Genomic DNA, 19,953 nt, shown 5'->3' on the forward strand with positions numbered 1-19,953 from the left:
CACTGGGGAAGCCTATTATACGTTAACTAGATCCACTAGAAGACAGAGGAAGGCCTACTTTCAAAAAGAAGAGAAGGAGGGAGATTTTTCTCCTGGCGCCAGCAAGATAATTCCTTAGGAGATAACATTTCTCTTTGAATCCTGGAAGGGGTCACAGTAACCAATTTACTTCCTTGGACTAGATCATCAACATGTTACTTTGATGTAACACACTTTGTCTCAAAAACTGAAGTGACTTGACCTCTAACAGAGCAGTGCTCAGAGTTTTCTGAATGACTTTCCTGAATCATAATCCTTCAGCTGGCTGGAATAAAAATTTCCCTTGTTTTCTTAGGTTGACTATTGACTGTTTTTGTTGACAACTTGCATTCATTCACACATCCCAGAGAAAAAGTTTTGTGCATACACATTGGATCAGGTACTGTGAAAGGTGCTGGTTGGACATATGGGGATGAATAAAATAGACATCAAATAAAAAAATCACACCAGTAAATAAATAGGTAGGAATAGTGCTAAGTGCCCTGGGGTGGGGCAGGGGGTGGGGGTGGGATGGGAGGAAAGCCAGGGTTAGATGAATGAGAGTTACAAAGCAGAAGGGTATATGAGAGGCAGACGCAGGGAGGACTTGGGGGAATACCTGTCCTTAGGTGGAGGTCACAGCAGGAGATTTGAGAACCTGAATTAAGATGTGATGAGTTTAGGGTCCTGAGACACATCCAGACTGGAAGACGTTGGGAATATGGAGAGTCTGGGACTCTGGCATCAGAGCTAGGTGGAAGATCAAGGATGGTTGTTCTTCAGTGGACCAGTGTGTCGGAGTCTTTGCGACCCCATTGACTGCAGCACGCTAGACTTCCCTGTACTTCACGATCTCCCAGAGTTTGATCAAACTCAAGTCCATTGAGTTGGTGATACCATCCAACCATGTCATCCTCTGTGCTCCTCTTCAGACATGTTATCCTCTAAAGACAGAGGATAGTAATCTCTATGGAGAAGGTTACGGTTAAACCACAAACAGGGGTAAGACTCCTCCAAATAAGACTGCAGAATGAGAAGACAGGCAGGCAGAGAAGGTAGAAAAGTGCTAGTTGGGGGTGGTGGCAGCGTCTGCATCCCTGTGCCTCCAGCACACAAAACAGGGCTCAGAACTTAATAGCTGCTCAGTACCCTGCAGGCGGCGGCTCAGGGAATGAACGACCTTCTCAGTGCAGCCTCGGTTAAGTCCCTTCCTCTCTGGACTCTCTTTTCCCTGTAGAATGACAGTAACTTCTCTGTCAGGCGGGCTCGGCTTTCGCGGACGCAGCGCCAGCGGGGCGCTGGACCTGCTGCGCGGGTATCCGCTGGAGGGCGAAAGCCGCCGGGACAGCCCAGGACAGTGGCCTCACCTCCTGCGCGATCGCCGGAGAGTGCCCGGGATGCGCTGGGTGGGAGAGGGCGTGGGCGCGGGGGACGGCTCCTGTGCCCAGAGCAGCGGGGTCCGGGCAAGGAAGCCGAGCGTGACTGGGATGGGGGTGGTGGGGTGGGTGGAAGGCGAGGAGAAGAGGCCCTCGGAGCAGACCGCGCTGGGTGCTCGGTGGGTCATTGCCTTTGTGGGAGACCCCTCCGGGATCGGCGTGTGAGGAGCAGAAGTAACCAGGTGAAAAGGAGGGAGAGATTGGGAAGATGGATCTGAAAGACTCAGAAACCGCTGGGAACCTTCACCTGGGACCCAGACGGGGCCCAGGAAAGGCAGATGAAGATGCGGAGGGGGCTGGGGTGGGGGGCACCCGAATGTCTAAGCCCAGACTGAATGACAGATCCCTCCCGCTTGGACGCCCTCGGGCACTCCTCTCTAGGGCATCACAGGTGAAAAGGAGGGAGAGATAGGGGCTTGGAGAGTCAGGAGGTGCCGGGCACCCGACCCCTCCTGGAGCGCCGGCCCGAAGCGCTGGAGCCCGCAGGCGCCGCCCGCGGCGGCCCAGAGGCAGAGTTGGGGGCAGGCTTGTCCCACCGACCTTGCGGGATGGCCCCGCCCCCGGAGCCGCGGGGAGGCTCCGTCGTGGGAGGCGGAGTTGCCGCCGCCCCCTCCAACCCCCTCCCTGGGACTGCGGCCCCTTCTTAAGCCGGTGCAACGACTGGCTGCCCTTCTCTCGCTTCTCCCGCCAGGTTCCCTCTCCGCGATGGCCTCTGCACTGAGCTATGTCTCCAAGTTCAAGTCCTTCGTGATCTTGTTCCTCACCCCGATCCTGCTGCTGCCACTCATCATTCTGATGCCCGCCAAGGTCAGTTGTGTCTCTGGGCAGCCCGGTGGCTTCCGGAAGCCGGGTGCCCCTTTTGGGGCACCAAACCCGGGACCATTAGGTGGAGCGCACGGATTCCCGGGCGGGCACGACTTCCCCCCGGGCAAGCACCTTCTGGAGCTGCGGATGCCGTGGGAGGTGCCCTGCCAGGAATTCTGAGGGGCATGGATCTTGGGATTCACAGATCCCAGGAAACAAGAACCGTCTTGGCAAAGCACACAAACCTAGAAAATAGCACAGATCTTGGCCACACAGCCCATCCATAGGCTCAGAATCTCCAGGTTCATAACCCAGTCCCCAGGGACCCTAAAAGACACCTGTACCAACAGGGAGCTTGGGCACTTGTCTTTTCCTTCTCGCTCCTGTCTCTTCACTTAGGGACTGAGGACTTCCCAGCTGTAGGTGGCTTCTGAGGCCAGTCAGGGACAGACAGGAAAAAGTCATGACCTTGGTGGATTCTGTGCTATGCTTAGTCGCTCAGTTGTGTCTGCCTCTTTGCAACCCCATGGACTGTAGCCCGCCAGGCTCTCCGGTCCACAGGGGTTCTCCAGGCAAGCATGCTGGAGTGGGTTGCTATGCCCTCCTCCAGGGGATCTCCCCAACCCAGGGATCAAACCCAGGTCTCCCGCATTGCAGGCAGATTCTTTACCGTCTGAGCCACCTGGGGTTCCTGAGTCCCATCTTTGTCCCCCTCTGGCCCTTTTTTGAGCCTCAGTTTCCCAATCTATGATGCATATTTCTTTCCAGCTCTGAAGCCTAGGGAGCCACAGCTGAATCAGAGTCCTGCTGCCGCTCCCAGCTGAAAAGGCAGGTCAGGTTGGCCTGCTTTTGCTCACTGCCCACTGTGGCTCCGGCAGGAGGCAGGACATGTTCCCAGAACTCACGCCTTGGGTGGCACGACCAGGGTTGCGGGGAAGCTGTGTCCTGAGCCCTGGCCTCCGAGGGCTCCCGGGAAGGAAGCAGAGAATGAATGGCCTTGGCTGCAGGGTGGGGGCGGTGCCGGGAGCGCTGGCCCAGGCCCCGCTGGGCAGTGAGAGGCCCGTTTGGCAGAGGCCCGAGCCCTTTGAAACCTTTTGTGGCTGCTGGCTGCTCCTTACTCATTCCCTCTTTCAGCCTTTCACTCTCAGCCCAGACAGGAAACCTCTGCTCCCCCTCCACAACCCAGGCTGGTTTGGGCAACAGAGGATCTCTTTAGGGGACGCTCTGAAGGCAGTTCTGGAGGAGTGGGATTGTACTGGGTATCAGGAAGCCAGGCTTCGAGAGAACTGGACTTCCACCTTTCACCCCATCCTTGTGATTTTAGCCACACCCCCGTGTTCCCTGAGACTTGATGTTCCCATCTGTACAATGGAGCAAGAAGGCTTGGTTTTGACATTTTATGGCTGTAGGTGCCAAAACAGGTCATGCTGGTTCCTAGGTGGGGGAGGAGCCGTTGGGTAGGCTGATCACAGACCCTGGATGGGCTGAGGACAGCAGGTCCAACAAGGGTGGCTCTTCAGTTGCCACATCAACTGTGATCCACAGTATTTCCTCTGTAGAAAGAGATTTGGGGCTGTTACCAGCTGTGGGAGGGAGTCAGGCAGGAGAGCTGTGATTTGAGTCCTGCTGGTGGAAGTAGTGTTCCCCGGACTAATCATAGTCACTTTGCTGACCCTCCTGCTCCAGGAGAGTGTGACCAAGGCCACCCGCCCCCCACCCCACCAATATACAGTGGAGACCCTGAGCTAGGAGCCCCAGCTCAGGTTGTGTCTGCGTGTCATTAAGTTAGGCTGGGAGGGAGGATCAGGCGAGGGAAGGGGAGACATCAGTGACAGTCACTCCAAAGGCTGCCTTTCTGCCTTTTCCTGCCTGGTGCTGGGGCAGGGGCCTGGGAGCCTGCAAGGGGAGGGTAGCGACTCCTAGGGTGAGTCCCCCTCCACTGGTGCCCCAGCCTCTCTCTGCTGCAGGCTTCCTTCTTTTATTCTTCTCCTACACCTTGCTTCCTTCCAGTCATCATCTCTCCTCCACTTTTCTACCCATTTTCTGGGCTCTTTCTTTTTTTTTAAATTGCTTTTTATTAAATAAACAATGCATTCATTATTATTAAAAATTCTTAAAGTCTGGAAAGTATAAAGTAAAAATGAAAATACTTTTTTTTTTTTTTTGGCTGCACTAGGTCTTAATTGTAGCATGTGGGATCTTCAGTCTTCATTGTAGCATACAGGATTTTTTAGTTGCAGCATGTGGGATCTATTTCCCTGACCAGGGCTCAAGCCGGGGCCCCCTGCATTATGAGTGCAGAGTCTTAGCCACTGGACCACCAGGGAAGTCCCATTGAATGAAAATACTTTCAAATCCCATAATGTACACACAGTATGTTCTTTTAGCTACACTTTTCCCATTAAACAATATGTCGTGGATGCCCTTCTTAATAATTAGGTTAATGATAAGCCACAGTTTTCTTCAGTTGTGCATTTAATGTATTTATTGAGCTACCCGTTGTGCTCAGTACTGTGCTGGGTGCTGACCTTTAAATCCCATTGTCCACAGTGAGCTCAGCTTGAAGTACTCCTCTGGTCATACTCTCTGCTGCAGAGAAGGCTCTGAGCTCACTGGGGTTCAGGCTTCCACCTGCAGCTGGAACCCATCTCATTCTGCACGGTTGCCAGCCTCTCTTCAGGCTTCTCAAAGGTCACCTGTCCTTTCCTTCTCTACCCACAACCCTCTGGAGCATTCTAGATGAGGGAGGGTCAACTTTGTGGGAGGGCATGGCAATCCACTCCAGTATTCTTGCCTGGAGAATTCCATGGACAGAGGAGCCTGGCGGGCTACAGTCCACGGGGTCACAAAGAGTTGGACACGGCTGAAGTGACTTAGCATGTTATTCAGGGGCATCTCCTGAGCCTCCTGATAGAAGCAAGGAGGAGAGGGGGTAGTCAGTCTCGTGTGCTTTCTATTGGTTTCGTTTGGAGCCTCCAGGAACTGTCTGGGAAAATTGCTTACACGTGTCACCTGCTGTTTAGATAATAAAAACATCACTTTCTACGTGGCATATGTTTAGCATGGGTGCTCTTCAATCCTTGATTTATACGTGAGGACTTGAAACAAGCAGGGGGCAGCCAGGGTTGGGAGTGGGAGGAGTATTTTATCAAAGACATTGTTGAGAATTGCTATTATATGATGATAAGGAGACTGAGTTTAGACAGTACTACTGTGCTTAAGAGGCTTCTCTGGTGGCTCAGTGGTGAAGGATCTGCCTGCCAATGCAGGCGATGAGGGTTCAATCCCTGGGTCTGGAAGATCCCTGGAGGAGGAAACGGCAACCCACTCCAGTATTCTTGTCTGGGAAATCCCATGGACAGAGGAGCCTGGTGGGCTTTGCAACCACGGGGTTGCAAAAGACTTAGTGACTAAACAACGGTGTTTGAAATCTCTGCAGCACGCTCCCTCACTGCCTACCCCTGCAGCAGATCATTCCTACCTCTCTTTCTCGACCTCAAAGACAAGGTAGGCCACACAGTGGCAGATAATGATCACTGATCAGGCCTGCCCGGTGTCAAAGGCTGGGCTCCTAACCACATTGTTGTCCTGCCTTCAGCCCAGTGCTGTCAGCAGCATTGACTCCCCTCTCCTTCTCAACTCGGGGACATCTGGCAAAGCTTGGAGACCTTTTGTTGTTGTTGTTACAGATGGAGAGTGCCACTGGCATCTAGTGGGATGAAGGCTGGGGGGCTCCCACACACCCTGCCATGTGCAGGACAGGCCCCTCCCCCTCAAAGCATCAATAGTGCTGAGGCTGAGAAACCCTGCATCAGAGTAAGGAGGTGTCCTGGTGTGCTCGTATTTTATCACTGATAACACAATCCGGACAAAGAATGTCTCTTTGTGCGATGTTCCATGCATATAACACATGTTATCTTGGTGATGATAAACCGTGATTGCGCAGGTGCATTTGTCTTAGCCCATGCTGTGCCGGTCGTTCCTCCAACCAGCACTTGCTGAGTGTCCCTGGGGTGTCAGGCCTGTGTTGGATGCTGAGTGACATGGATTCTGCTCTCCACTGCTGACTCCACTCTTCGGGGTGCGGGGGCATGAAGTCAGGAGTGGTGCTGGTGAAACAAATAATGCCAACTCAAGTGTGCTGCTTGCTGGGGGTGGGGGTAGGGGCATAGAGGAAGGGCGCAGACCCAGGCTAGGGGCAGGAAGGGGGAGATGCCCAAGGAGCAGTGCTGAGCTGAGCCCTGAGCACTCTCTCCAGGCCAAGGGAGCGTCTTGCAGCCACGGGAGGCGGGGCATCGGCTTCAGTTCTCACCATGGCTCTGGGGTCATGGAGCTCAAACTGGGAGTGGGCAAGAAGATGTGGCTGGAGGGGCCTGCTCCGTGGCAGAAAGGTCTCCAAAGAGTGCTAGGGCATTTGGCTTCTGTCCTGAAGGCAGAGAAAGGCTTTTAAACAAAGGAGTGATATGATCTGACTTGCAAAAAAAGAAAGGAAGCAGCATTGTGGAGTGATGCAAGTAAAAAGAGCGAATTAGAAGATAGCTGTGCTGTGCATCTGGGTGGTGCTAGTGGTAAAGAACCTGCCTGCCAGTGCAGGAGACATAACAGACGCATGTTAGATCCTTCGATCAGGAAGATCCCCGGAGGTTGTCCAACTCTTTATAACCCCATGGACTGCAGCACTCCAGGCTTCCCTATCCTTCACCATTTCCCAGAGCTTGCTCAAACTCATGTCCAATGAGTTGATGATACCATCCAGCCATTTCATCCTCTGTCTTCCCCTTCTCTTCCTACTCTCAATCTTTCCCCGCCTCAGGGTCTTTTCCAATGAGCTGACTTTTCAAATCAGATGACATGGAAACCCATTCCAGTGTTCTTGCCTGGAGAACCCCATGGGCAGAGGAGCCTGGTGAGCTCCAGTCCACGGGTTGGACACGACTGAAGTGACCGAGCACACATGCATGCATGCCCACTGCCATGCTGAGTGTTCTGGGCTGGGGAGCGGGATGGCAGCAGTCTGCAGGATCTCAGGGCTGTCTCTCCAGTTTGTCAGGTGTGCCTACATCATCATCATCATGGCCATTTACTGGTGCACAGAAGTCATCCCCCTGGCTGTCACCGCCCTCCTGCCTGCCTTGCTTTTCCCACTCTTCAAGATTCTGGACTCCAAGCAGGTGAGCAGCCCCAGAACATCTCTCCCTATGACTCATCCTCTGAGCTCAGCTCTCAGCTGCGTAGGATCCGGGGGACCAGATCAGACCCTGTTTGTGGGCTCTCTCTGGCAGAGAGACGTACCCTTGACCCTCCGTCCCCACTCCAAGCTGCCCTGAAGTCAGCATCTGTTCTGCTCGCCTGTCTCTGGGGACTTGGGTGGCCCTGAGCCCAAGGAGTGTGTGGCCAGGGGGCGGGTCTGATGGGGCCTCTGTGCCCACCTGCAGGTGAGCATCCAGTACATGAAGGATACCAACATGCTGTTCCTTGGCGGTCTCATCGTGGCTGTGGCTGTGGAGCACTGGAACCTGCACAAGAGGATTGCTCTGCGCACGCTCCTCTGGGTGGGGACCAAGCCTGCACAGTAATTATGCCTCCTCTCTCTCGCAGTTAGGCCCCAGGGCTGGGGAGGGGAATATGGGGCGCGGACTCACAGGGAAGGGCTGACCATGGCCTTACCTGGGCAGGGCAGCCAGGCAGACCCCTGGGTGGGTCATGTTACAATCTTAGCTAGGGAGGCCAGATGCAAGGATGGTGGGAGTCGGGGAGCAACTGGGAGGGGGGTGTATGGTAAGCAGCAGTGGGTAAAGTTTCTCTGAATCTAGAGAAGACTGCTCAGCAAGGGTCCCTGCATGTTCAGAAGACTTCCTGGGGGAAAGGCTGCAGGATCCAGGGGACAGGGTGGGTGCAGGCTGGATCAAGCTGTACCTGATACCCCTAGGAGTTTTGTGGGGAAAGCAAGAAAGAGATGGCTCAACTACCTAGCTCAGGGGGAAGTAGAAAAGTCATCCAAAGCTGGCACATCTATTCCCTCTGCAAAGCTGCTGCCCACCTCACCTTCCCCCCACCACTCAGTGGTCTCACCCCTCTCCAAGGTCTCCCTACCAGTCACAGGCCATTCCCGCCAAGTTGTGGAGCTGATCTCGCAGACTCACCATGGTGCCTGCAGTGCCCAGGGCATGATACCAGGGGCTTACTCATCACCTCTTCTAACTCTTACCACACCTCTGAGAGTTGGGGTTTATTCTCATTACCCATGTTCTGTTCTGTAGATGAGGAATTTGAGGCAGAGAGGGGTTAACTGTTCTGCTGACATCACATGGGGATTGGACCTGGCCTGTCTGATGGCACCCTGCCCCCTCTAATCTGGAACTCAGGATGCATCTTTCTAATGATGCCGTGACCCAGCCCAGCCTTGGGAAGGTGGGTGGGTTAGTTCACAGTTAGTCCGTCCTTCGATGTCCTTGTGTCAAGGACCATGCTGGGCCCTGAGGGCAGAGACCTGCCCGCCCTCCAGGAGGCCAGTGTCTGAGCACCCTTGGCACCCCAGCTCTCTTGAGTGAGGGCTTGTGACTCTTTGACCTGTGACCCTTCTTGACATCGAGCCCCTCCAGCGACTGGTTTTCAGGGTCACATCAGAACTGGTTGCCTAGAAACATGAGGCCTTGCAGGCCCCCGAATTCTTGTTCCTAGGATCCTTTGAGTGGGAGGCTTTTCTCCATCAGCGGGTGGACCTTATTCTGGAGTATGCTGGAGCATTTTGCTCCCAAACCAAATCCAAGATATTCATTCATGCTTCTCTGCTCCCTCCTGTCACTGCCCCCTCCTGTAAGCCTGGCTTCCAGCCTTTGTACTTAGGGGACCATGAGGTCTACCTGCAGGGACATCTGTTAAACCACGGTGCAAGGCAGCCCCCAGACCCTTCTACAGGCAAATAAATGAGTGGCCCTGGGGAAGGGCCTGACTGCGGAAGGGCTTGAGGGCCAAGAAGTTGAGTTCCATTCAGCCAAACCCCTCCTGCCCCCAACCCTGGAACGCCTTCTGCTCCTGGCCTTGTGCCAAGTGTGCGGGACCCATGGTGAAGAATCAGACCTTTGTGCTCATGGAGCAGATGTGGACACAGTTCTGTCTCCAGCCAGGGAGGAGCGTCCTAGAGAAGACCGAGGAGGGTGTGGTCAGCCCTACCCCGTGTGCATTGGGAGGGAAGCGTCAGAGAAGAGGTGCTGCCTGAAGGCTCTGAAGGGCCATGAGGGGAGTTTTCCAGGCAGATGACTCAGCAGGGACAGAGGTAGAAAGTGGGGTGCCATATGGGAAGGGAACATGTGTTTTGAGTACTCTCTGGGGCTCTGATCTGCGGCAGAGTGGAGGGGGGCACAGTGTGTGAGTGGAGACGTGGGGCGGGGGTTAGCCACGAGGGAGGTCCCACTTCCCCAGGCCCCTCCTGGCTCTCCCCCTTCTGGAAGCCTGACTCCATGCAGGCGTTCTGAACTCAGGAGGAGCAGGATCTGGGGGGCTGGAAATCCTCCAGGTAGAAATGGGAAGCTGGGACTGCTCCTCCTGTGTGCCCCTAGGTTGTACTAGGGCCTACTCCACGCTCTGCCTGCACCAACTGCGTGCCTGTGCTTCGCTTGCTAGAGCGTGAGCTCCGTAGAGCCATGACGGGAGCTGAGGCCTCGTGGTGACCCAGTAGCCAGCAGAGTAGATGTCAATAATGTTTGTGGAGATTGGCAGAGGGAGGGAGGTGGGGAGGCAGGTATTAACACTGCATCACTCCTAGACTATCCAGTCCCAAACCGGCCTCTGCACCCTGGTGCTGGCCCCTGGCGTCCCTGCACGGGGCAGGACCTAGTTCGCTAGGGGTTGGGGGTGCCGGGGGTGGGGAATTCTCTGGCTTTCCTCTCTGCCCCTCCTCTGCAGGCTGATGCTGGGCTTTATGGGCGCCACGGCCTTTCTCTCCATGTGGATCAGCAACACGGCCACCACGGCCATGATGGTGCCCATCGTGGAGGCCGTGTTGCAGCAGATGGAGGCCACGAGTGCAGCCACCGAGGCCAGCCTGGGGACCCTGGAGCTGGCAGAAAAGGGCAAGGCCGGCGAGCTGCCAGGTGAGCCCCTGGCCAGGGCAGGCTTCTCCTCTGTTTCCAAAAACTTGAGCCACCTCCCTGCTTTCTGGAGCCCTCCTTTTTTTTACAAGCACATAGAGAAATACTTTGAAATGCTGTTTTCCTAACTTTTAGGAATGTGCTTAGTACATAAAAGTTCCATCTTTTCGTGGAGCTTACAGCAAGTTCCTCCTGCATCTCTTCCTGCCATCACAGAAATCAATACATGTTGATGTGATTATTCATTTGGGTATCTTTTGAGCTCCTACTGGATGCCCTGGAATCCTTTCTACCCCTACTTATCCTTAGGGAGGCCTCGTCTGAACAGGCCAAATCCCTCCGCCACTCTGTTCCCACAGGTTTTGGGGCTGGTGGTCATACCTTGGCTCCCCCTGAGGTATGGCTGGACACTGAGATTGAGGAAGTCAGAGAGTGCCCGTGCCTTTCCTCTGCCTCGTTCATCCCCAGGGCCCCGCATGGCCTCTCGGGGCCTGTGCTGATGGCCAGACCCTGGACCAGGTCCTGGGCTGCAGAGATGAAGCAGACACCCTCGTACTGCAGATTCACAGAGCCTGGTGGGATGGGGTCAGGGGGCCCCTCGGACAGCTCATCTGACTTGGGAGAGGCCACAGAACACCCTAAACCAGACACAGAGGAAGCATAGAAAAGGAAGAGGCCTTGCTAGGAAGAGGGGACATCTGAGATGGATCAGGACGACTCAAGGGAACATCTTGAGTGACAGCAAGGAGGCAGGAAAGAAAGGAGTGTGTCTGAAGCTGCTGAGTTTTTGCACAAGTCATTGAGGAGCTGTGGGACATGACTGTGGGTGGCAGATGGGGTCAGACCACAGCCTGGGGCTTGAGGCTGAGGAAAGAAAACCTGGGGGAAGAGCTGGCAGAGCCGGCATGCCCAGATCCTCAAGTCAGCAGCTGGGTCAGGAGCTGGAGCTGGAGCTGGAGCTGGGCAGGTGGCCCCCAGGGCTGGCTCAATTCATGGCGGTGTGCCCACCACAGGGAACCAAGCAACTCTGGAAGGTCCCTCTGCGAGGCAGCAGGAGGTCAACAGGAAGAAAGTGTGCAAGGCCCTGACCCTGTGCATATGTTACTCGGCCAGCATTGGAGGCACTGCCACTCTGACTGGGACCGGACCCAACGTGGTGCTCCTGGGCCAGATGCAAGAGTGAGTCGCTGGCCATGACTTTGGGGACAATAAACAGTGTGAGAGGGATGGGGCTGGAGGGGCCCACCCACCTCTGCCTTCTCTTCAGCTGGGTTCTGGGGCTGGAGGGACATGTCAGAACAGGGAGGATGTGCTGCCTTCAGCCTCTGTGGCCCAGCCCCACTGCACACGCTCAAGACCCCTCAGCGGGGGAGCTGATGTCCACAGACAGGGTTGCTTTTCACCCTGGGGCAAGTCCCATCTTTCTTTCCTGGGCTCAGGATTCTTGCTCAGAAGGGGAATGTGGATTGAACCCAGACCCCGTCATGGGAAATGACAACGTATTTTGAGAAGCAGGGTCCTTGGTTAAAACTTGTAGAAAACAGATGCCTCTAAAGACGCTCCCCTCAAAGCCGGTTCACAACCTTGCTCTTTAATGATGATGGTTCTATGATGTTGGGGAAGGTTAGCAGTTAGGTTAGCTGGTGCCTCACCGGCTCACCACTAGGGCCCTTCTAATTGCCCTTGAGGGGATGTGTGCTCTTGTGTGGCCCCCAAACAGGGGGCTGTTTGGAACTTTTCAGCCCTGACCAGAAAGGGACCAGGCTCTGATGGCGTAGTTCTGTGCCTGGTCTTGTGAGGCTGGGGTCACAGAAGTGAGAGGGTCCTGGGGCCTGCCAGTGGGATACTCAAGGGCGACGGAGGGTAGCAGATGCCTGGAGAGTTCTGATGGGTGATGTAAATGTGTTAGTGAAGATAAGTAAAAATCGCAGTAGGTACAGAGAGAAGGAACAGAAGTATGGTGGTGGCCGTCCTGTGTAGACAAGCACCCTGGACAGGGGTGGGGAGGGTGGCTTGGAGGTGGGAAGGGCAGGCCTGCAGCCTGGCAGGGCGGGCACTTGAGATGGAACAAGCAGACCGCTTTGCTTCTGCAAGTGTTTTCTGTAATGACAGCCTTATGGTTCTCCCTGGAGCTCCTCTGGGCAAAGCTGCCTGTCTGGGCTGAGTGAGAAAAATTGTGGCTATGTTGTTGTTTAGTTGCTCAGTCGTATTCTTTGCAACCCCATGCACTGTGGCCCGCCAGGCTCCTTAGGCCATGGGATTTCCCAGGCAAGAATACTGGAGTGGGTTGCCATCTCCTCCTACAGGGGATCGAACCCATGCCTCCTGCATTGGCAGGTGGATTCTTTACTGCTGAGCCAGCAGGGAAGCGCTATGCCACTTCACTCTTGGGCTAAAGGGAGCAGCGCCTGGGCCTGGGGGCAGAAGTGACTCTCTTCCAGCCCCCAGGAAACACTGTCTGATTCCACCCTGGGAAGATTTTGAGATTTGATCTTTTAAGGGGGCCCTTCTCTTGTGGAAGCCCACACCCACAGGGTGATTCTGAGGAATCCGTGGACCCCCTGGACCTGTTGGCCAGTTATGTGTGTACAAAGGTGTATTCTTCTAGACTGAAGGGCCTCGCTTTTCATGAGCTTCTCAGCCAGGTGTGGACCCCTAGGAGGGTCGGCTGGTCACACTGCAGGCTTGTCTTGTGCGTGGCTCTGTTCTGGGGCCCCTGCTTGATTGAGAGAGTGCCGAGTGGTGCATGTGGGTGGCTGGACCTCAGGAGGATGAGCTCCCCCTGCTTCAGACTAGCTCTCGGGGCCCAGCTGTAGCTCAGCCTCTGCCCAGAGGGTCCAGCCTACCCACTCTCCACAGCCCAGCATCTGGTAGAGATGTGGGTGGACTGGTGTGTCTCCCATCAGGTTGTTTCCAGACAGCAAAGACATCGTGAACTTCGCCTCCTGGTTCGGATTCGCCTTCCCCAACATGCTGATCATGCTCCTGCTCTCCTGGTTTTGGCTCCGCTTCATGTACATGAGATTCGAGTAAGTCTGAGATGGTGACACAGTAGTGGGTCTGCCCGTGCCGGGCCCTGCAGCAAACCCCTATGGCTCAGCAGCTAAGTCTAGAGAGTGCTTCCTGTCTGGTTCTGACCATTTCTCAGCAGCCCCATCTCCTGCTGGCTTGCCCTCCATTTCCTGCCACCCCTGCAGCTCCGCATGCCTTTGCACTTGCTATTCCCTCTCCCCGGAATGCCATTCCCTGCCTTCCTCCCTTCCAACCTCCTCAGTCTTCAAGGCCAGTTCAAATGCCGCTTCCTCGGCAACTCCTTTCCCAGGTCCCACCCCCACCCACCCACCCCCCCGCCATTCCGATTCTGACGATTGCCAGCTTGCTCACTGCTCTGGGCCTCCCTGGACACTCCGTGTTCTGAGCCCACCGCCCCCCACCCCCCGGCACTTGAAGTCATGCACCAGTGCCGCCCCCCACCCCGAGCTCCTCTGGGGCCTGCGGTAAGTCCTCTCTGACCCCCGCACTCGCCCAGCACCCAGCCCAGGGAGAAGGAGCAGCTGTGCCATTGAACTCGAGTCAAAGCAATTAACGAGACGCTTGTTCTTGGTGTAGAACTAGACAGACTTCCACTTGGCCGCAAGTGACTTTTAGGCCAGGTCACGGCAGACGGCCTGAGAGTGTCCCAATCAATCCAAGCCCAGATTTACTGAACGCTCACAATGTTCCCAGAAGCACGCCACTTCTGCAAAGTTTACCTTCTGGTTCCCAGCACACAGGCATGGTTCACCAAGGTCAACCTTGACAGCAGCCAGGCTTTGCACAGAAACCATGACGTGTGGCTGACAAACACCTCAAAATGTTGTTGTCATTTTAAATTTTTTTTAAAATTTGTTTTTATTTATTTGACTGCCCCCGGTCTTAGTTACGGCACTTGGGATTCTTCGATCTTTGCTGTGGCAGGTGGGATCTTCACAAGGGCATGCACGATCTAATTCCCTGACCAGGGGTCGAACCAGGGCCCCCTGCATTGGGAGCACAGAGTCTCAGCCCCTGGACCACACAGGGAAGTCCCTGTTGCTGTCATTTTTAAAGGCATGGACTTATCTACGTGAGCCGCATGCTCTGTGCCTTAATTCACAGGGAGCTTGAGCTCCAGTGAAAAACAGGCCTATGTGGCAGGAGAGAGGAGACTTCAGAGCTGAAAGGCAAAGATGCCCATGAAAACCTGTGAGTTAATGGGGAAAAAGGGGCATTTTGGTTAAGTTTTCTTCTGAAGGAGGAATTGTTTTGAAAACTACAGTAAAAAAAAAATCTCTATCCATAATCAGAGCAGCTGTATTAAAAACGTAAAGGTAGACTTAGGCCTCAGTCACATCCCCACCCTGCCCCGTGTCCGGACCCCCTCGTGAAAGGGAAGCTGCTCCCTTAGGCGCCTGGCTGCCCAGCTTGAATCCCTTACTTGGTTGGTTATGGAGAGCAATGTCAGGGTCTTTCCTTCCAGCCTGATTCATAAAAAATGGATCTTCCAGAGTTTATGGGCAGTTTCCTAGGCCATGTCCAGCCAAGGAGGCTGCAGCTCACCCCAGGACCCCTCAGGACTGGTGGGACATTGCTGCTGGCTTACACCCAGCCCTCCTCATCAGGCTGAGCCCTTAGTCAGGGAGGAGGGTTTCCTGGACCCCTTCCAGGGGGCTCAGGGTCCCTTGGCCTCTCCAGCAGCATGTCTACCCAGTTCATCAGCCTCTTGAGGAAGGCCATTCTACTGCAGAAGGACACTGTGCACCCATCCAGCCCCCTGGGGCTCCCACAGGAAGGCTGGATCCATCTGCCTTTCTCTCATGCCAGCCCAGAGGTCACCAGATGGATTAACCCAAGGATAAGCATGGAACACTTAGCCTCAGAGGGAACTGAAGGCCTGGCGGCACCACTATGGCAGGGCCAGCACTGGACAGCTGAATATATGATGCTGCCCCCAGGGTCTGCAGCTGCTGTGTTGTCAGGATATGTCACCAGCATCAGAAAAGAGCTGGGTGGCTACCAGAGTCCCCTCTTATCCTGTTCTGGAAGCCTGAAGCTTCCGGCCCAGCCCCAGAGTCTCAGGAGCTACAGGAGGCAATAGATTGGTGGCAGGTAGAACACAGACTCTCATGCCACGGGGGCGAGGACAGAGAGGCCAGCTCCCACCCCAGCGGAGCCATCCCCCTGCTGGATGACCTAGAAGGTATCCCTGGTGGGTGGCCCTGGGGACAAACAGCCTGGTCTCTTGTCCAAAGCGGAGATCCTGGCAGGCTGTGTAGACCTGAGTTCCCAGCCCTCGCCCCTGTAGCGTCCTTTCCTAACCCCTGAGCACCATGGGAGGCTGCATCCAAACATCCCTGAGTCCCTGCTCCAGGCCGAGCCCCATCTCCGGGCTGGCTCTTACCCTCTTAAAGGCGGTTCGCATCTAGCCCTGGCTCCAGGATTCAGCACCGGGATACCTATTCTGCAACTCCTGTGCTCCTTGGAAGTCTGACTTAGGGTCCCAGGAAGGACTCCCAGAAGGGAAGGCTCTCTAGGGACAATCAAGTTGGCCTTGCCACCACCTTCAGGCTGATAGATTCCTCGGGGTTGGTATTCTGTGTGCCAGTGACCCCAGCCAGTCCCTCCCCAAGACTTCTGTTGTTGAGTCGCTCAGTCGTGTCTGACTCTTTGAGACCCCATGGACTGCAGCACGCCAGGCTTCCCTGTCCTTCACCATCTCCCAGAGTGTGCTCAGACTCATGTCCATTGAGTCAGTGATGCCATCCAACCATCTCATCCTCTATTGCCCCCTGCCTTAGCCACACTCACTTCCAGCCCCCACACTCCCCACCCCCCTGCCCAAGTCTGCTGGGTCCCTAATCCTACCTCAGCTCCTTGGAATGTAAGCACCCACCTTGCTCCTGCCTGACCCAGTCTGCTGGGACCTGTCCTTGTTCCTTGTGTCCTCCTGAGTCACCTGATGATGAGGACTAGCATGCCGGTACCATTGAAAGCAGCTCCAGGCCGCAGTGGGAGAAGGAAGACAGGGAGCTTGAGGGAGCCTTGGCTCTACCGTGAGCTGGTTCCATATTTCTCAGTATCCCCTAGATGATGGCAGCAGCTGGCCTCTAGGCGACTGATACCGGCCAGGACGCCCTTGCCAGCGGTGGCTTCGATTCTGCTTGTTTCTGCCCCCTCTACTCCTGTCCATCCCTGCTCCATTTTGCTCAGTCTCCCACCCTCCTGGCCATCCTCTCTTCCTGAGTCTTGGCCTAGACTGGCCATCTGAGCTGTGCTATCTCAGGCTTCCTTTGGGGGCACCCTCCAGTTCTGGGGGCACCCTGGGGCATATGCTGGGCACACAAAACAGACTTTGCCACTACGTCCTGAGAAGTTGGGTGGGCAGATGACAGAGATGTGGAGTGGGGAGGGACTTGCTCAACGCCCCCTGGTGACGGGCAGCCCGCTGTGGCTTTCTAACACATTCTGCTGCCCGGTGTTCACACTTCCATTCAGCCAGCCCCGGGGCCAACCAACACGCTCCCCCCGCCCTGTCATCTTTGCCTCCTCTAGTCTGTCCTGGGGCTGCAGCCTGGAAAAGAAGAGCGAGGAGAAGTCTGCGCACGAGGTGCTGTGGGCGGAGTACAGGAAGCTGGGGCCCCTCTCCTTCGCTGAGATCAACGTCCTGCTCTGCTTCTTTCTGCTGGTCGGCCTGTGGTTCACCCGGGACCCCGGCTTCATGCCCGGCTGGGTGTCGATCGCCTGGGCAGAGGGAAAGACAAAGTAAGTGGCTCCTCCCGCAGCACCTTTCATGGCTCTCCTCCTTTTCTGCCGTCCAGTTCTGGAATGCTCTGTTGGTTTCTGGACTTGCTTTTGTCTCACCAGTCTTTCCGACAAGCTCACAGATGTGTTCTTGTGGTCCCTCAGGGCAGCCAGGCTGTGACAGAAGTTTGTTGGGTGACGACTGGGGCTCCCAGTGCTCTGGTTCCCCAATCTCTGTTCTGCCGTCTATCCTTTCTTATCTTTCTCCAGATTCAGATGAGGCCCTCTGAAGACGCACATCCAGGGTCCAGAAGCTTCTTTAGAAAGAGGCTTGGCCAAAGGGAGATACGGAGTTTCTCTTCTGGCTAAGTTATGTGATCAGAAAGGAAGAAAAGTTGAGACCATGCATATCGTAGAAAAGGCAGAAGATGTGGTCTGAGAGGTAGCCACCTATCAGTGCCTTATTTCATTCTGAAGGTCTGCTTGGGGTCCCCCCAGAGTCCTTACAGTCATCCTGGTGACCCCAAAATCCAGAGAATCTGGTTGAGAAGAGTGCATGAAGCTCATCTACAGAGCAACACAGGCTGAGAGAGGGAAATGAGCTGCTCAGGGTCACTCAAAGATGGTGGCAGAGCCAGGCCAAGAATATAGGTGTCTTGATTTCCAGCCTGGATTCAGTCTGCATCAGCACCCCTGATCTTGGCCTTTGGGGTATCAATTTTCTTTCTTTTTTCTTTCTTTTCATTTTAATTATTTATTTACTTGGCTTTAGTTGCAGCACATGGGATCTAGTTCCCCAACCAGGGATCGAACCCAGGCCCCCTGCATTGGGAGCACAGAGTCTTAGCCACTAGACCACCAGGGAAGTCCTGGAGTATCAGTTTTCTTTTTCAGAGGAGCCAGCTTCCTCACATAGGAGAATTCAGACACAGAACAGGTTCGTTGCGTGACTGTCACTGCAGCCAAGCCGGGCTAATCCTATGTGCTTTCCCTGCCCAGGTACGCCTCCGATGCCACCGTGGCCATCTTTGTGGCCATCTTGCTGTTCATCATGCCTTCGCAGAAGCCCAAGTTCAACTTCTGCAGCCAGACCGAGGAAGGTAAGGCTCCTGTCCTGGCCTCCCACTCATCAGGGTTGGGGCCCTGGCAGCCAAGGGTCTCCATGAGGTTCCCTGGGCCCAGGAGGGAGAAAATCTCACCCTGTTCCAAAGGCCTGGCTCGATCACAGAGTCTGGACACTGGGTGTTTTCCAAGACTGCCCTGGGTATTGTTTGGTGCAAGACCTCTTCTTTTGCTTTTTAAGCATTTGAAATCTTATTTATTTTATAAGAGGAACAGAAAGGGATTTCCCATGATGCCATCAGTATTTTGGGGGTTTCTCTCTCCCTCCCAGTCTTTGTTAGTATGCATACAGATATTATATAGCTATAATCAAAACATATTTCAATCTGTTTTCTGTTGGATTTTGTTTTCATGTTTTTGTTTGTAGTTATTCTACAAACATTTCCTGTTACTGTTGCAGCCTTCAAATTTATTTTCTTAATTATGGCATTATATTATATCAGGGGGCTATAACCATTCCCCTGTTATGGAGCATTCTGGCTATTTTGAATGTTTCATTATTATAAATGAATGTTTTTGTATATATAGCTTTTTCTTTGAGAGTGTTTCTTCTTTAGGATAAACTTCTAGCAGTGATGGTGCTGGGGTAAAAGAGTATATATATCTTAAAGGCTTTTAAAATGTATTGGCAAATTGTTTTTAAACAGGCTGTACCAATTTATAACGCTACCAGAGCATATAATAGCTTTAATATATCATGCCTTTACCAGCAGTCAATGTAGTGATTACTGTAAATTTTAGCCGATTTACAGCTATGAGATGGCACTCATTGTCCTTGCAGGCTTTTTGCCCCCTTGATGAGATCACTTTTATCTCTTTTGTTTGCTAATGCTGCTTTGGGTTGTGTGTGATTTTTTTGGCTGTGCCATGCGGCTTGTGGAATCTTAGCTTCCCGACCAGGGATTGAACCCATGGCCCTCAGCAGTGAAAGTGCAGGGTCCTGACCACTGGACCACCACTGGAATTCCCAATGTATGTGTGTGCTTTTATCGTCTCTTCTCAGAAAGGAAAACTCCATTCTATCCACCCCCACTGCTGAATTGGAAGGTGGCCCAGGAGAAAGTGCCCTGGGGGATCGTGCTTCTCCTGGGGGGCGGCTTCGCTGTGGCTAAAGGATGCGAGGTAACTTCTCCACTGCCGGGGCCGGGGCAGGGTGAGGGGCTGCCTAGGGCCTCTTCCTTCACCGGGAGGGCAGCTGAGAGCCTCTGCACCCCTCCTTCCCAGCACCCCGGGGCTCTGCCTCTGTGTTTCCGTGTCTGTCTCCTCCACGTAACTGCACATTTCAGGAGGACAGTGCCTCTGTCTTGTCATCTGCAAACACCGCACCATGAGTAGTACCTGAAACAGAGCAAGTGCTCTCTGATTGATTTCAGAGACGAGTGAACGATCCTGGTTAGCCAAGAGAGGCGGGGGACGCTGGGAAGTCTCCTGGGAGGCTGTGGGAATAATGATCTCTGCTTTGATTTACTCAAGGCAAATCTTTCTTTCAAATCTTTGTGAATAGTTTCACCATTTCCTTTGGTTCATCTACCTGCTGACCTCTTTTGTTGATACTGTTGCCATTTAGAAATTTTTTCTCTAGCTAGGTATGTAGTGACACAGGAAGAGAACAGCATTTGGAAGAAAATACCCTCCAAAATGCAACTTTCTTCCTTCCCTCCTTTCCTAATAGGGAAGCAATGAGCTAGAGGGGGAGGGGATGAGCTGCCTTGGTGCTGCTGTCC

At 54.2% G+C, this 19,953-nt stretch overlaps 1 protein-coding gene across 1 annotated transcript in view; it reads left to right on the plus strand.

The window, feature by feature from the left end:
• Positions 1–1,502: 1,502 nt before the first annotated feature.
• SLC13A5 (solute carrier family 13 member 5) overlaps positions 1,503–19,953 on the plus strand; it is a 29,841-nt gene continuing 11,390 nt past the window's right edge. The window contains exons 1-10 of the mRNA XM_043903468.1: positions 1,503–1,636; positions 2,146–2,261; positions 7,301–7,429; positions 7,694–7,830; positions 10,164–10,351; positions 11,362–11,527; positions 13,255–13,377; positions 16,919–17,128; positions 18,107–18,207; positions 19,233–19,351. Of these exons, the coding sequence (XP_043759403.1) occupies positions 2,160–2,261; positions 7,301–7,429; positions 7,694–7,830; positions 10,164–10,351; positions 11,362–11,527; positions 13,255–13,377; positions 16,919–17,128; positions 18,107–18,207; positions 19,233–19,351 (1,275 nt within the window). The 5' untranslated portion in view covers positions 1,503–1,636; positions 2,146–2,159. The remainder of the gene's footprint in view (positions 1,637–2,145; positions 2,262–7,300; positions 7,430–7,693; positions 7,831–10,163; positions 10,352–11,361; positions 11,528–13,254; positions 13,378–16,918; positions 17,129–18,106; positions 18,208–19,232; positions 19,352–19,953) is intronic.

The sequence above is a fragment of the Cervus elaphus genome, chromosome 5, assembly GCF_910594005.1.
Source record: "Cervus elaphus chromosome 5, mCerEla1.1, whole genome shotgun sequence".
Lineage (NCBI taxonomy): Eukaryota > Metazoa > Chordata > Mammalia > Artiodactyla > Cervidae > Cervus > Cervus elaphus.